The sequence below is a fragment of the Metschnikowia bicuspidata genome (assembly GCF_001664035.1).
Source record: "Metschnikowia bicuspidata var. bicuspidata NRRL YB-4993 chromosome Unknown METBIscaffold_6, whole genome shotgun sequence".
NCBI classification, from domain to species: Eukaryota; Fungi; Ascomycota; class Pichiomycetes; order Serinales; family Metschnikowiaceae; genus Metschnikowia; species Metschnikowia bicuspidata.
This window is the reverse complement of record NW_017387736.1, coordinates 265,761-278,831: the sequence shown is the minus strand read 5'-3', so window position 1 is coordinate 278,831 and position 13,071 is coordinate 265,761. Positions and strand designations below refer to the sequence as shown.

Below are 13,071 nucleotides of genomic sequence, written 5' to 3'. Positions count from 1 at the left end.
GTATGGCTTCTTTCGAAGCAAGTCAAACTTGGCCAGACCTAAATTCCATTTATTTTTCTTGGTACAAAGTTTCGAGTTTCCCTCGCTTGCAATTGATGATGTCAATGGTGTCCCGTCTAGCATTATTCCTTGATAATCAATCTGGCTGAAGCAGAGAATGTGAAGCGCTAGCAATTTCCTTTCGTTGGCATGTAAGCGAAGTTATTTAAGTCTACCGTTTCTGATCGCTCAACTGAAGAAATCTCGAAGTACGAGACTTCTAAAATCGATAGAGTTGCTGTCTGCTTTTCTTATATTCTGATGTGAAAAAGTTCACTCTTTAGATTTACAGCTTTCTGTGAGGATGGATGATGGCCCCCCTCTTTCTTCTTCACTTCAACCACAATTAATAAATCTTTGTACATTACAGTCCTCGACTGAAATGCAATATTTGTATGCAAGATCATGTAAGCTCTGATCTTCCAGTCAAATACCACATTCTAATTACAGTTCGTTCTTACTGAAAACACGAATGGGTTCTTGTTGATAACTAAGAGAGAAAATAATCATTCAGATTTATCTAACCAATTTTCAATCGGGTGCTGCAGTAGAACATCACATGATTCCTAGGATCAACAGTTTTGGTCTGGAATTTGGAGCTCTAGAAAACATCTCTAAGTATTTCACTTTCAGCTTTTGTGATGTTTCTTCTTTTTTTGGTTATAAAAAGAAAGGCGTTCTTCTCGAACCTCTGGCTCACCAATAGTTTTGGGTCGCCTTCCTGAACACAATATATTTTGATATAACGGACAGAGATCCGTATGTGGAGCCTATCAGCTGGTCATTAAAGACCCAGAAGATATCGACGGGATCCTGATCTCCAGGCGAGTCAGATTCAATCACCATATAGCCATCGGAGTCAATGATATTCTCACGCTCATACACTTTGATTGGAACGGAAGACGCAAAGTCTTCCATGGGACACATTTCGAATTTTCCATCTTCGCCCACAGTCATATAGGTGTCGTCGAAACTTTTTACAATCCCATTTTCTACCTTGTACAAAGTTCCTTCTCCCAGGGCTGAAACTTTGTGAGTACTTGAAATAACAATCTCTGTCTCTCTCGGAAATCCCAGACTTATCCCGACAAGATATAAATATCCCTCACCCAGCAAAAGCTTGTTGCTGGCCAAAGCAAAGTGAGTAAACGTGCTGACAAGACAACTTGCTCCAAAAGCTTCATTTAGTTATTTCCTTATTTCTTAGTTAGATATTTACAAGGTATGAGGAAACGCTCTTATATAAGCGCATTTGTCTTGAGGTCAAGAATTATATACTATGACTTTCTATTCGCCTGCTGAAGACTTTAGGAGCAAAATCGATTGTGCCCACAACAAATCTAGACTGAGTTCATTGTTCTTCTGCAGTAAAAACTAGACGTTTCTATCTTTACATTACTTCTGATTTATAATGGAATCGATTGTCCTCAATCATTTGGTAGATACGCATTGTCTCCGGAAAGAGCAGAGCGTGTATGATCTGCTGCGTTGCACAGCAAAGTAACCATAAAACACAAAAATCTTATTTCCCACAATGTAGTCACAAACTTCCCATCCACAGCAAATTATAGCGTCTAGTTAAATTAGAAAACATCAATAAAAATAACAAACAGCTTTCTTCATGATTGCGACGTGATAAGCTGGGGCCGTTGCAGCTAGAAGTCAATTGGAATCAATAACTCCTATTAAATCAAGATTAGTCTCAATGCATTTGTGTACATTGCAGAAAAGACGGATATCAGGAGTCTATATAGAGGCCATATAATTGAATAAGGCAAATGCAGAACAATGCATGCTCGTGCGTTCCAGAATCCTTCTTCTCGGATAGTGTAAGAAGTGAGCTCTCTCAGTTGACGCTAAAGATATTAATACATTTAAAATATCCATTAAAACAGAGATATTCAACCTTTTCTAGAATCTGATAATGGAAATGAACCGAAACCAGATAATATATCTTTGCTGAAAACCTGATTCAAATCTATAAAAAGACGCGATGATTTATTTTGAAGAATAATAGTGCAACTTGTGCGAAGCGTCATCGTGGGGTCTTTCCATCAAAGTCAGGTAGGTGCAACAATTTTAAGTCGATGCATCTCAGTTGATCAACAACTTTATTATAAAAATAGAAATTCTCGGCAAAACTTGCTTGATTAAGATTCCCCGCCCAGTTATTCGCGTCAGAGAAAGGTTGAATCGTGGCCCCAATCTTGCAAGCTAAAAATGCGGATTTGAACAGGGGATTATCTCCCGACCGAATAATTTAAAGCAAACGATTTTTCTCGGTTATAGATTTGGCTAGATCCAGTTACTGCTTGCTGGTCATTTTGACCAACTCTGCTCGAGTACGCTATCCCATAATCTAGCAGAAATGGTAGCTTTCATGGTATGAACAATAAGACATCCGAAAAAGCAATGAAGAGTCACGTTCTGCATATATTTTGGCTAAAAGCTGCTTCCTACCTAGGCCAAAATTTCTTTCCTGTCATACAATGGATCATGTCCGTCTAAAAATGAAATCACAGTAGAATCATGTTCATGTTTGGAGTGATCCTTCTATATATTATTCAGATTTACGTACCTCACTCTCGAGAAATTAGTGATGTAGAGCTGGCTCGAAAGACGCTCTCAGGCAACCTTTGTTATTGTTGCGCAAAATACAAGAACTGCATTGGTTCGTTCTTTAAGTTTAGTCTTACAATTTACTTCAAACCATATTCATCTCGCAGGAGGTGGTAAATAATACACTCGAAAAATTGTACGTTGAGGAGTTGTGGCATGTGCTGCCTTGAATGGGTCAGCGGCGTTTTGAGAATTCATGAATAGGCTAGAAATGTCTGTTGACACCACATTTTAGTGCAAATTGAGCAGTGATCGAGAGCTTTCTGTAGTAGCTTTGTCGAAAACTATCTTCATTCAGTACACTTTAGCATTCTTTTTTTTGTTTTTTCCTGGTTTGAGTTTAAGTATATATTCAGGTCCCAAAGTGGAGGGGTATTTGCTCTCTGATTGGCGCGCAACCGAGAATGTCCCCACCAAGTTTGCTTCTCTCGTCGCGATCATCGAAACAGTTGAACTAGCCATCACCTCAATTGCTTAATAATATTATATGACAGGCACGAGTTTACATTCCCCTTGTTTCATTTTCAAAGACTTCAAAAAAAAAACCTGTCCAATCACGCGAAGGGCTCAAAAGTATGGATTCCCGGGCTCTCAAACAGTTACGCGATTTATTGCCAGTTTCGTGGCTATCTCCATTATGATGATTATCTCATGGGTATATTATCCTGATACTCACCACAGAACGATTCAATCAAGTGTCCATTAGGTTTTGAAGCATCCGGTCAAGATAATTACATAGCCGAGTGAAGATCCGCACATTGCCAACTAGCACAGCCACCAAAGCCTAATCTGACAAAAGGCTTTAAGTGCAGAATTTTAAGCCATCGAAAGAGAATCAAAACACATTCGGCCAACTCTGGGAACACATGGTTCCACCGTCAGAAGGTATCGCTCCATCGCCTTGTGGATTTTGGCGCTGCGGGCTTTTGGCCCGAATGTTGTTGTAGGCCTCGATGACAGGTTAGTGTTAGCTGGTGTATGCAGTAAGTCATGCTCTGCGCTGCTGCGGCCGGGCACTTGTCAGATCGACATATTGCGGGGTCTGACCATCTGTGCGGCTGAGCAAAACATCAAGCATAAACATCAATCCAAGTAAGGCCGGTAGTATTTCTTTTTGCTTTCCATATGCTTGATCTGACAAAGCAGTCCCCAAAACTGGTCGGAGCATATTGGTCTATGTGCACGAATACTCCTGGAGTTGTTTAACAATCGGGAGTTTAAGCCGCCTTGCCATTTTCGGCCTGTGTATAATGCTCGAAATTTGGCACTTTCGCACCGTCCGAGCCGGGAAGGCGCAGAGCGGGCGCCCAAATATAAAATTGATAAACATCAAGGACGGACTGACCACTTAAATAAAGATTTTCAGCAGCTTGAAGTAGCCTCAGTATTTTTGGTTTTCGGATTTTTGAGAAATTACGCAGCATGACTTCTAATTTTAGAATGTGATGAGCAGGAACGCCGCATGGCTCGGAGCCACGCAGCAGGCTATGCAGCGCCAGCGCCTTGAAATGCATGCAAGAATAAACTCAAGAGCGTTGGTAGATAAATCGAGCGTGCCTCCGGGGAATTTTTTTCCTGCTGATTTCATCTCAAAATCTCAATATATTGTTTTTCGTTCACGCCTTTGCCAGCACATACAAGCCAGCACAAGCCAGCACAAGCCAACACAAGCCAACAGGTCATTTTCTGAAAAGACATTCTAATCAGCTCCCCACTTCTATAAGTCACACCACTATTTCTCTCCATTCGCCTGCCCCGCAACTGCAGCTGGAAGCATCGGAAATCAAGACACCAGAAAGACACAACCCAGACCGCAATGACCGTTTTCAGAACAGACTCAAAGAGCCAGCAGCCGGACCAGCAGCCCCACCATCTGGGGCAAAATAAATTGGACGCGTCCAAAATGCATGATCCCATTTTGAGTGCAGTCAACGAAGCACAACCTTTTGAGGAGGCAAACCAGGTCCAGTTCACCAGGAAACAATCATACTTATCGCAGGGAAGCGACGAATTGAGGGACCCGTTTGGCAACAAAATCAGACAGGCTGACGTGCTGAACCCCTCGCGGAGCCGGAACGAAAGACCGTTAGATACAATCAGGGCATTTGAATATGCCATCACGGGAGACATGACATACAGAGACCAGCTTGAAAGCGACCGGCTCGGATGGGGATTTCACGAAGATTTCCCCCATCACAACCTCAGCACGCTGGCGAGCGGATCGTTGCAAACCGGATATTCACAGCCCGTGGCCTCGTTCAGTGGGGCCAACCAGCAGGTATACCAGGCCACCAACTATAGTGCGCTGTCATTGAAGCCCGAGCCTAAGAAGAAAAAGGGGTTGTTTGGCCGTAAGAAGTAGAGATGTTTGCAGGTTAGTAGTTATGCAATGAGTGGTTTTCGGTCTCAGACATAGTCTCTTTCACGTTTGTTTTTTTGTTTTGTTTTTGTGGCAGGCTGTGATGTGTGTGCTAGAAAGATGCAATGAGCTTTCAGGCGACGATCCAGGATTGAAACCAAAATGTGGTGGCATCGCCATGCGTGTTTAGTTCGTTTCGTGGCTTTGGCTTTTCGCGCCAAAAACACAACCACAACCACCACCGCATGCCGAACCGGATGTTCGGGATGCTCAGGCCCAATTTTCCACCAACCCCCTCTCCCCTTCGAAAAAAACAAAAACCAAGCAGCTCGAAACATAAAGTGACTGAAAAGGGACTGCTTCTTTTTGCAGTTTTTTTCCACAAAACTGATTGTCTCAGCGCTGCCTGTTTGCTACCCTGAGACTTGCTTCTCGCTGAGCCCTAATATCTCGAATGTGTCGCGGGTATGTTTCAGAATATGCGCGGCCAGAGCCAAATCCCACCAGATTGCACCCTGTGATCGGAGCACAATCTAAAGCGCCCGAGATCTGGCGCCTACCCCATTTCTTTAAGCGCTTTTTTTAATCATCCCCAGCGGCCACCTGAGCCTGGTAGCAAAGCTAAATTCAAAGATCTCAAACAGGAATGTGTAGGCAATGCCTTGTTCATATACTTCCAGGGATTCTGTGCCCGCCGACCCAGCTGGAATCATTCATCGGAGGGTCCATTAGATTTTATCTTCATTGATGGGTTCTTCTTTTTTTGTGTTCATGTGGTGTGGCAGTTGGCGCTGACCCTTATTTACCGCCAAAAAAAATAAAACGGTTTTTGCAGACCCTTTTTAATCCTCCAGTCGCACACGCGTTTGTTATCTTTATCGGGCATTTTGGCTAAGCCACGCTGCCGGCCAGGTCTCACGCTTCGCTCAAACGCCCGTCTGTTTCGGTGCACTTTCTCCTGCACACGCACAACCGGCCTCCGCCACGAGCCATTTCGCTGTGAAACCTCCCACACGATCTATAAAGAACAACTTGTCTCCGCCAGACTACATTGTTGAAAATGTCGCTGCAACTCCCGCAAACGCCCATAGAACTGCAAGTGCTTCAGACCTCGCAAATGCCGTCTGCACAGGTGTCTGCCGCACCCCAGATGGGCCAAAACGTGCCCAGTCCATCGAATCCCAACGCAGTAGCATTCAATGTGTCGGACCACTATCAGATCCTCGAAATGGTCGGACAGGGCGCCTACGGAGTAGTGTGCCTGGCGATCCACAAGCCCACGCAGCAGAAAGTGGCCATCAAGAAGATCGAGCCGTTCGAGCGGTCGATGCTCTGCCTCAGAACACTCCGAGAGTTGAAGCTCTTGAAGAACTTCAACCACGAAAACATCATCAGCATCTTGGCTTTGCAGCGGCCCAGCTCCTACGAGACCTTCAACGAGATATACCTCATCCAGGAACTAATGGAGACTGATTTGCACCGGGTCATTCGCACCCAGAAACTCTCCGACGATCACATCCAATACTTCATCTACCAAACGTTGCGGGCGCTCAAGGCGCTTCATTCGGCAAACGTGCTTCACCGGGACTTGAAGCCGTCGAACTTGCTCCTCAACGCAAACTGCGATCTCAAGATCTGCGATTTCGGCTTGGCCCGCTCCGTGGCCCTGTCGGAGGACAACTTCGGGTTCATGACCGAGTATGTGGCCACAAGATGGTACCGTGCGCCAGAAATCATGCTTACGTTCCAAGAGTACACCACGGCTATCGACGTGTGGAGCGTCGGGTGCATATTGGCCGAAATGTTGAGCGGAAGACCGCTTTTCCCAGGCAGGGACTACCATAACCAGTTGTGGCTTATCATGGAGGTCTTGGGTACGCCGAACCTGGAAGACTATTACAACATCAAGCTGAAACGTGCGCGCGAATACATCCGGCTGCTTCCTTTCTGCAAGAAGGTGCTGTTCAGCGAATTGTTCCAACTGATTCCCAACATCAACCCGAAGGCCCTCGATCTTTTGGAGCAGCTTCTTGCGTTCAACCCTACGAAGAGAATCACTGTCGACAAGGCCTTGGAGCATCCGTACCTCGAATTGTACCACGACCCGAACGACGAGCCGATGTGCGAGCCCATACCAGAGGATTTCTTCGACTTCGACCGCCGCAAAGACGAGTTGTCAGTCGAGGAGCTAAAAAGAATGTTGTACGAGGAGATCATGAAGCCGTTGTGAGCGAAGCGACGTCCAGGTGGTGTCGCGCGGCGGCCGCGTCTACTACGAGGTTATATTTAAGAGCATAGGGAATCATACCGAAACAGGAAATAGAGAGTCAATAAACCATGGATTAATGGGCGTGGATCCCCCAGACATGAGGCAGAGGTCCGGCATTCCTTTCCGCTGCGCAAGCTGACTCGGCCTGGGGCCGAAAGGAGAACTCAGGGCGAGTTTCGGGCGTGCGTGAACCGCGTTTCTCGAACACCCACGCACACGTGAGACGGATTCAGGCCGCTTCTCAGCTGGCGAACCAAAAACTAAAGACAGAAATGAAGCTAGTGGCTGTGTGGCTTTTCCTCGTGGCCCTCGTCAGTGCTCACACGGCGTTGTTGCCTCCGTACGGAAAGCAGTGCTTCTTCGAAAACTTGAAGAAAAACGACGTGTTATCGATTAGCTACCAAGTAGGCTCCAGAGATCCCGGAAACTCGGAGCAATATGTGGTGGATTTCTATATTGTGGGCCCCAACGAACGTGTGGAGAGATCGGTCAGAAGCCAGGACCATGGCGACGAGACCTTGACGGCCGATATGGACGGCAAGTACCAGTATTGCTTTTCGAATGAAAAGACCTCGCGTGTGGATTTGGACGTCTCCTTCAATGTGCACGGCGTCGTGTACATCGACGTCAACGATCCCGACTCGGACTCCTTGGACTACCTGATTCTGAGGTTGAGCCAGTTGACCAGCGACGTGAAGGCCGAGCAAAACTACTTGGTGATCCGCGAGAGGACCCACCGAAACACCGCGGAGTCAACCAACTCAAGGGTCAAGTGGTGGTCCTTGTTGCAGGTGATTGTGGTGGCCGTCAACTCGTTGTTCCAGGTGTACTACTTGAAACGGTTTTTCGAGGTGCGCTCCGTGGTGTGAGCTGGCATGTAGAAATGTACATAATGAAAACTAGCAATCGATCGAAGATGGATGCGTGCGTGTTTGCGTTGTTTCTTTGGGGGGGATGTGTTTGGACCTGTAGTCACGGGAGATCATATGGCCTGGCAGTGACCCGAGCTAATTGCCGGACATCCAGGGTCTGGACAGGCCTCCAAGTGGATACGGGTGGAGGATTCCGAACACTGGGTATGCATGTTCTCTTGGGCAGTTTCCGCTTTTGCATGGCGTGTCCATGCAAGGGCATTTGTTGGGGAAATCAAGCACCGACGTGCTAAGGCACTGCTTTGTTCCTCCAAACCAGCAAACATATCAGTAGATGCCACGAGGGTGTTTTTCTGACTTTTGGGGAGTTGCCGACGAGACCCAAAAAGGGGGACAAGCGTTTTCAAAAGAAATGGGCCGATGCGGGCAGCGTAGGCTCCGGCCCGCATGGGCCTAGTGGTCAGCCCTCCCATTGATGCATTCACGTTCATGCTTCGAGTTTTCACGTTCTTCTTTTGAGTATTTCACGTTCTTCTTTTAAGTACTTCACGTTCTTCCTTCAAGTATTTCACGTTCTTCCTTCCACTCTTCACATTCTTCTTTCGAGTATTTCATGTTCTTCCTTTAATTATTTCACGTTCTTCCTTCAAGTCCTTCATGTTCTTCCTTCAAGTCCTTCACGTTCTTCCTTCAAGTACTTCACGTTCTTCCTTCAAGTATTTCACGTTCTTCCTTCCACTCTTCACATTCTTCTTTCGAGTATTTCATGTTCTTCCTTTAATTATTTCACGTTCTTCCTTCAAGTACTTCACGTTCTTCCTTTAATTATTTCACGTTCTTCCTTCAAGTACTTCATGTTCTTCCTTCAAGTCCTTCACGTTCTTCCTTCAAGTATTTCACGTTCTTCCTTCAAGTATTTCACGTTCTTCCTTAAAATATTTCACGTTCTTCCTTCTCTTCTCACATCCTTCCTACTCTTTCCAAACACTTTCTTCCCTTCAAACCTCCATACTTCTTGAGATGAACCATAAGGCATGGGAGAAAGAAGCAGCAGAAGTAACCCAGACATTCCAGTCGCGTTGCCCTATTGTTCTCATTAAGTGAGCGAAGACCTCCCGCATGGCGCCTCTCGGAACCCAGTGCTTCCAACTCACCGAAAAAAAAACACCGAGGGCATTCTCGGGCGCCACAGCCAACACCGCCAGGGAAAAGCTCCTGCTTCCATGACCGCCTGCTCAAGCCAAGGGCCCACCGAAGCCCGCGTCACGTGACCACGCGTGGCGAGCCGTGGCCGGCCGCGACCTAAGAACGAGCGCCGGTTTCTCCACCTCTTCTCCTTCACTTCTCCAGCAGGCCCAGAACTTCGGCATATCGGCTATCGAGTATAAAAACTCACGCAACACCTCACGCAACACCACACACAACAACACACGCATGTCTGCAAACTCCGCTGCCTACTTGACCGGTGCCGGGGCACCTCTTGCTATCCAAGCAGCGGCAATGCCGGTTGCTGCCGCGGATGAAATGGTCATCGAAAACAAGGCGTTGGCCGTCAACCCCATCGACTGGATCATCAGCCTGCGGGGCTTCTTGGTGCAGGAGTTCCCCGTGATTTTGGGCTTGGACTGTGCCGGGGTGGTGGTTTCCGTGGGCCTGGAGGCCGCAGCGTCTTTCTCGGTGGGGGACCGTGTTTTGGCCTTGACCGAGAGCATTTTCTCGCCGCTCCAGGACAAGGGCGGGTTCCAGAAATACTCGGCCGTGCGCACTCTCACCGCCAGCAGGCTCCCGCAAAACACCACTTTCGTGGAGGGCTCGACGTTCCCTTTGGCCGCGTTGACCGCGGCAATCGGCTTGTTCCACAAGGACCACTTGGCGCTCGACTTGCCGCAAACACCCGCGGCCCCCCACAACGGGAAGACGGTCTTGGTGTGGGGCGGCGCGTCCAGCGTGGGCGCCAACGCCATCCAGATGACCGTTGCGGCCGGGTACTGTGTGGTGACCACGGCGTCGGCCAGCGATTTTGAGCTCGTGCGCCGCGCAGGCGCCACCCACGTGTTCGACTACCGCAAGCCGTCCGTGGTGGGGAGCGTGCTTGCCGTGCTTGGCGGCACGGACTTCGTGGGCACGTTTGTGGCGGCGGCCAAGGGCGTGTCGTTCAGGCACGCGTCCAAAATCACGGCCGCGGCGCCGGGCGTGCGGCACATGGTCAGCGCGCCCTTGTACCCGCTGGGCTTCGAGAGCGACGTCACAAGCACCTGGACGGACCTCGGCGTGGCGAACTACCTGGCCGAAACCCGCCGCCTTGCCACCCATGTGTTCCACGACTTTCTCCCCCGTGCCTTGGCGACCCGGGCCATCAGCGTGACGCCGGCGCCGCGCGTGTTGGGCCGCGGCCTCGACAAGCTCCAGGCCGCGTTGGACATCATGGCGGAGGGGGTGTCTGCCGAGAAGCTCGTGGTGGAGATGTAGCTGGCCCTCTGCCCTCTCTGCTCCATCGGTCAAGTGAAGCCCACGACGACGCTTTGTGCCCGCGATGGGTGCTGGCAGAACGGCCGCGGGTGGTCCCAGGCTGTGTGATGTGCAGCTGGGCCTCCCCAACTTTCAGGCTAGGGCCGGTTCAGCTTCATGTGGTTGGAGCCGGTTGCTGGAGAAGCGTGCGAGACGGATCCGCGAGCCACGCGGGCCACTCGGCGCTGCGCCTCCATCGCCCCTTTTTTGGCGTTGGCCGTGCACATGCGCTGTGGTGCTGGCGTATGTATCCGCATGGTGGCTGGGCGGGCCAGGGAGAGCCTCGATGAGCCGTGGGGCGGGTTCTGGCCGCAGGCGTACTTGGCCGGCCAGAGGATTAATGTGACCTTTTGAGGTGGTCCACCTGTCGTCGACTATAGGCTGCGTCCTCGCCCTTTGGGCTTCTAAACCCATTAGACTAGTCTCCGCCCATCGTATTGGCCATCATTTCCGGGGTATGTCTCGATTTGGCTCTTGTTTCCGGGCTCTGTAGCAGGATTCTATTGATCTGCAAAGACCCGGGGTATGCCTTCGGTGAGGCCCCCGAAATTTGTACATGCGCTTAAATGAAGGACCTTTTCTGTTGGAGAATTCGTATACACAACGAGTTTCCATTCCGAGTCCCACTTCCGTCCAAACCGTTTAAGTACGGAGGGTGGTGAAGCCTTTGGAGTTTTCCGCATTCGGTGATGCTTCCAGATGGTGGAATTCTGTAAGTCTTCCGCATTTAGGTGGTCGGCACTTGTTCGAGCTATTTCGATACCGTCATAGTAATTTTTCAGTCTTGGGACTGCTCAGATGATGCTTCCAAAACACAAGCCAGCGTTTGTTTCCCCTAATTAAAGACATCAAGTACGTTTGGAAACCGAGAAGTTCCGTGAGGTCTTGGAGAACACTGTTCTGCCTTTTGTTCATCTGTTCCGAATACCCAAGGGCTTATCAACGAACTGAGTGCTGTTCAATCTTTCGAGGAATCCAAGGTATTTCTGAAACATCCTTCAACCTTTTTATCACCAGGAGTGCAATCTCATTCTCTAGCTTCCACGTACATCATTCAGATATTGATCTCGGGCCGATGATCCCATGAGAGCCCCTCTTGGAAATTCTCGAGAACGGCACCGTCTAGCTAAACCGCAGCTGGCATGTTTCCTTTTTCTAATAAACTGGTTCTCAGTGTTTGCTTCTTGGTAGTTTACTGAGGCCGTATCTCTTTGGCCTTTTACTTCCACAGAGACTTGTGGACGCCTTCTCCGGCAGAGGCTAAACGGCCGATGGGGCACACTTTGAGAATTTCTAGTTAGCATGTTTGATGGGTCGAGCCACGACGGCATCTGACGATCCCCAATCTCCTAGATTCATTCTTGATCAATGAAAACGTTCTGGACGGATTCCAATGCAGTCTTCAGTCTAAGAGCTTGAGACCTTACCGTGAAAGAGTGCCCCGGCCATCCCCATTAAGATAGACCGAGAACCCAGCAAAAAAATCATGTTCCAATTGTGATTCCATAGATATGTCGGTTCCATACTGCATGTTTTCACAACAGAGGCAATTTTTAGGAGGTTTTGGTGTTGCAACATGCAGATTTCTGCGCCCGTCTGGTCATGAGCATTACCCAATGGCCTAGAAAACTTCCACATGCGTGGGGCTCGTCATGCAACAAATGCTCCAGTTGTTTTATGGCTTGATGCTGGGGCTAGCGTAGTTTGCCGCACTTCACGAGTCGTGGAGTGACACTTTGACACAGTTCAACGCAAATTAATGTAATTCCCCGTCTGTTAATAAATCATTCGCTTGAAGAACAGCTTCTGGTTCAGCCTAGGCCGGCCATGTATAGAAGAAGGTGCCCTTGGATACAAGGCTCTCGTCAGTAGTGCCCGCACATCAGTGAACTTTTGGAACTCTGCAACCGATATGAAGGGCTAGTTCACCAGGATGCTGGAGATATACAAGGGACAGCGATTATTGAGAACAAATTTCAGAAAACACGAGACTGGACTGGGCTGGCGGGTTTTGTGTCGTCGGCTCTGTGTTTCAATTTGCAAGTGAAGACTTGCCCTGCTTTCGCAAGACCCAAAATTTAATTAGCAAAGTGATATAAATTAGACGCACGTATCGGAATCCGAAAACATCTTTTCGTAACTAAAAATAGGGCACGCAGGGGACCAAGGAGCAGCACGGCCCCAGCAACACTCCAAAGGCCCGTCTTCACGCATATGAACTGGTTTTTTATTTTTCCCAGCGACCGGTGCAATTCGGGGCCACTGACGTATTACACCAATGCCTCATGCAGAAGCGTGGGGCCATGGGAGCCCATCTTTTGCCGGAACCACCGCCATATTTTTTTCCCGAGGCTCCAGGATGACTTTGGCGGCAAGCCCGGGAACTGAGACTTTTGGGCGGAGCA

At 48.6% G+C, this 13,071-nt stretch overlaps 4 protein-coding genes across 4 annotated transcripts; all 4 read left to right on the top strand.

Annotated features, from left to right (window-relative positions):
- Positions 1 to 4,474: 4,474 nt before the first annotated feature.
- METBIDRAFT_79533 (uncharacterized protein) lies at positions 4,475 to 5,362 on the top strand (the record flags this gene model as incomplete). Its single annotated transcript, XM_018859082.1, has 2 exons — positions 4,475 to 5,009; positions 5,346 to 5,362. The coding sequence occupies 2 exons, from the start codon at positions 4,475 to 4,477 to the stop codon at positions 5,360 to 5,362; spliced, it is 552 nt and encodes a 183-aa protein (XP_018710045.1).
- Positions 5,363 to 5,716: 354 nt separating this feature from the next.
- On the top strand, positions 5,717 to 7,459 carry CEK1 (mitogen-activated serine/threonine-protein kinase). The gene has a single exon (XM_018855087.1). The coding sequence runs from the start codon at positions 6,078 to 6,080 to the stop codon at positions 7,245 to 7,247; it is 1,170 nt and encodes a 389-aa protein (XP_018710044.1). The 5' UTR covers positions 5,717 to 6,077; the 3' UTR covers positions 7,248 to 7,459.
- A 99-nt stretch (positions 7,460 to 7,558) lies between these two features.
- Positions 7,559 to 8,155, top strand: EMP24 (Emp24p; the record flags this gene model as incomplete). Its single annotated transcript, XM_018857951.1, has 1 exon — positions 7,559 to 8,155. The coding sequence occupies one exon, from the start codon at positions 7,559 to 7,561 to the stop codon at positions 8,153 to 8,155; it is 597 nt and encodes a 198-aa protein (XP_018710043.1).
- A 1,527-nt stretch (positions 8,156 to 9,682) lies between these two features.
- Positions 9,683 to 10,627, top strand: METBIDRAFT_79530 (zinc-binding alcohol dehydrogenase family protein; the record flags this gene model as incomplete). The annotated part of the gene is made up of 1 exon (XM_018859081.1): positions 9,683 to 10,627. One exon carries the CDS (start codon positions 9,683 to 9,685, stop codon positions 10,625 to 10,627), a length of 945 nt encoding a protein of 314 aa, XP_018710042.1.
- Between the last annotated feature and the right edge of the window lie 2,444 nt (positions 10,628 to 13,071).

What these genes read in the sequence shown, in the direction of transcription:
- CEK1 (XM_018855087.1), top strand. Translation starts at nt 6,078, where the DNA reads ATGTCGCTGCAACTCCCGCAAACGCCCATAGAACTGCAAGTGCTTCAG.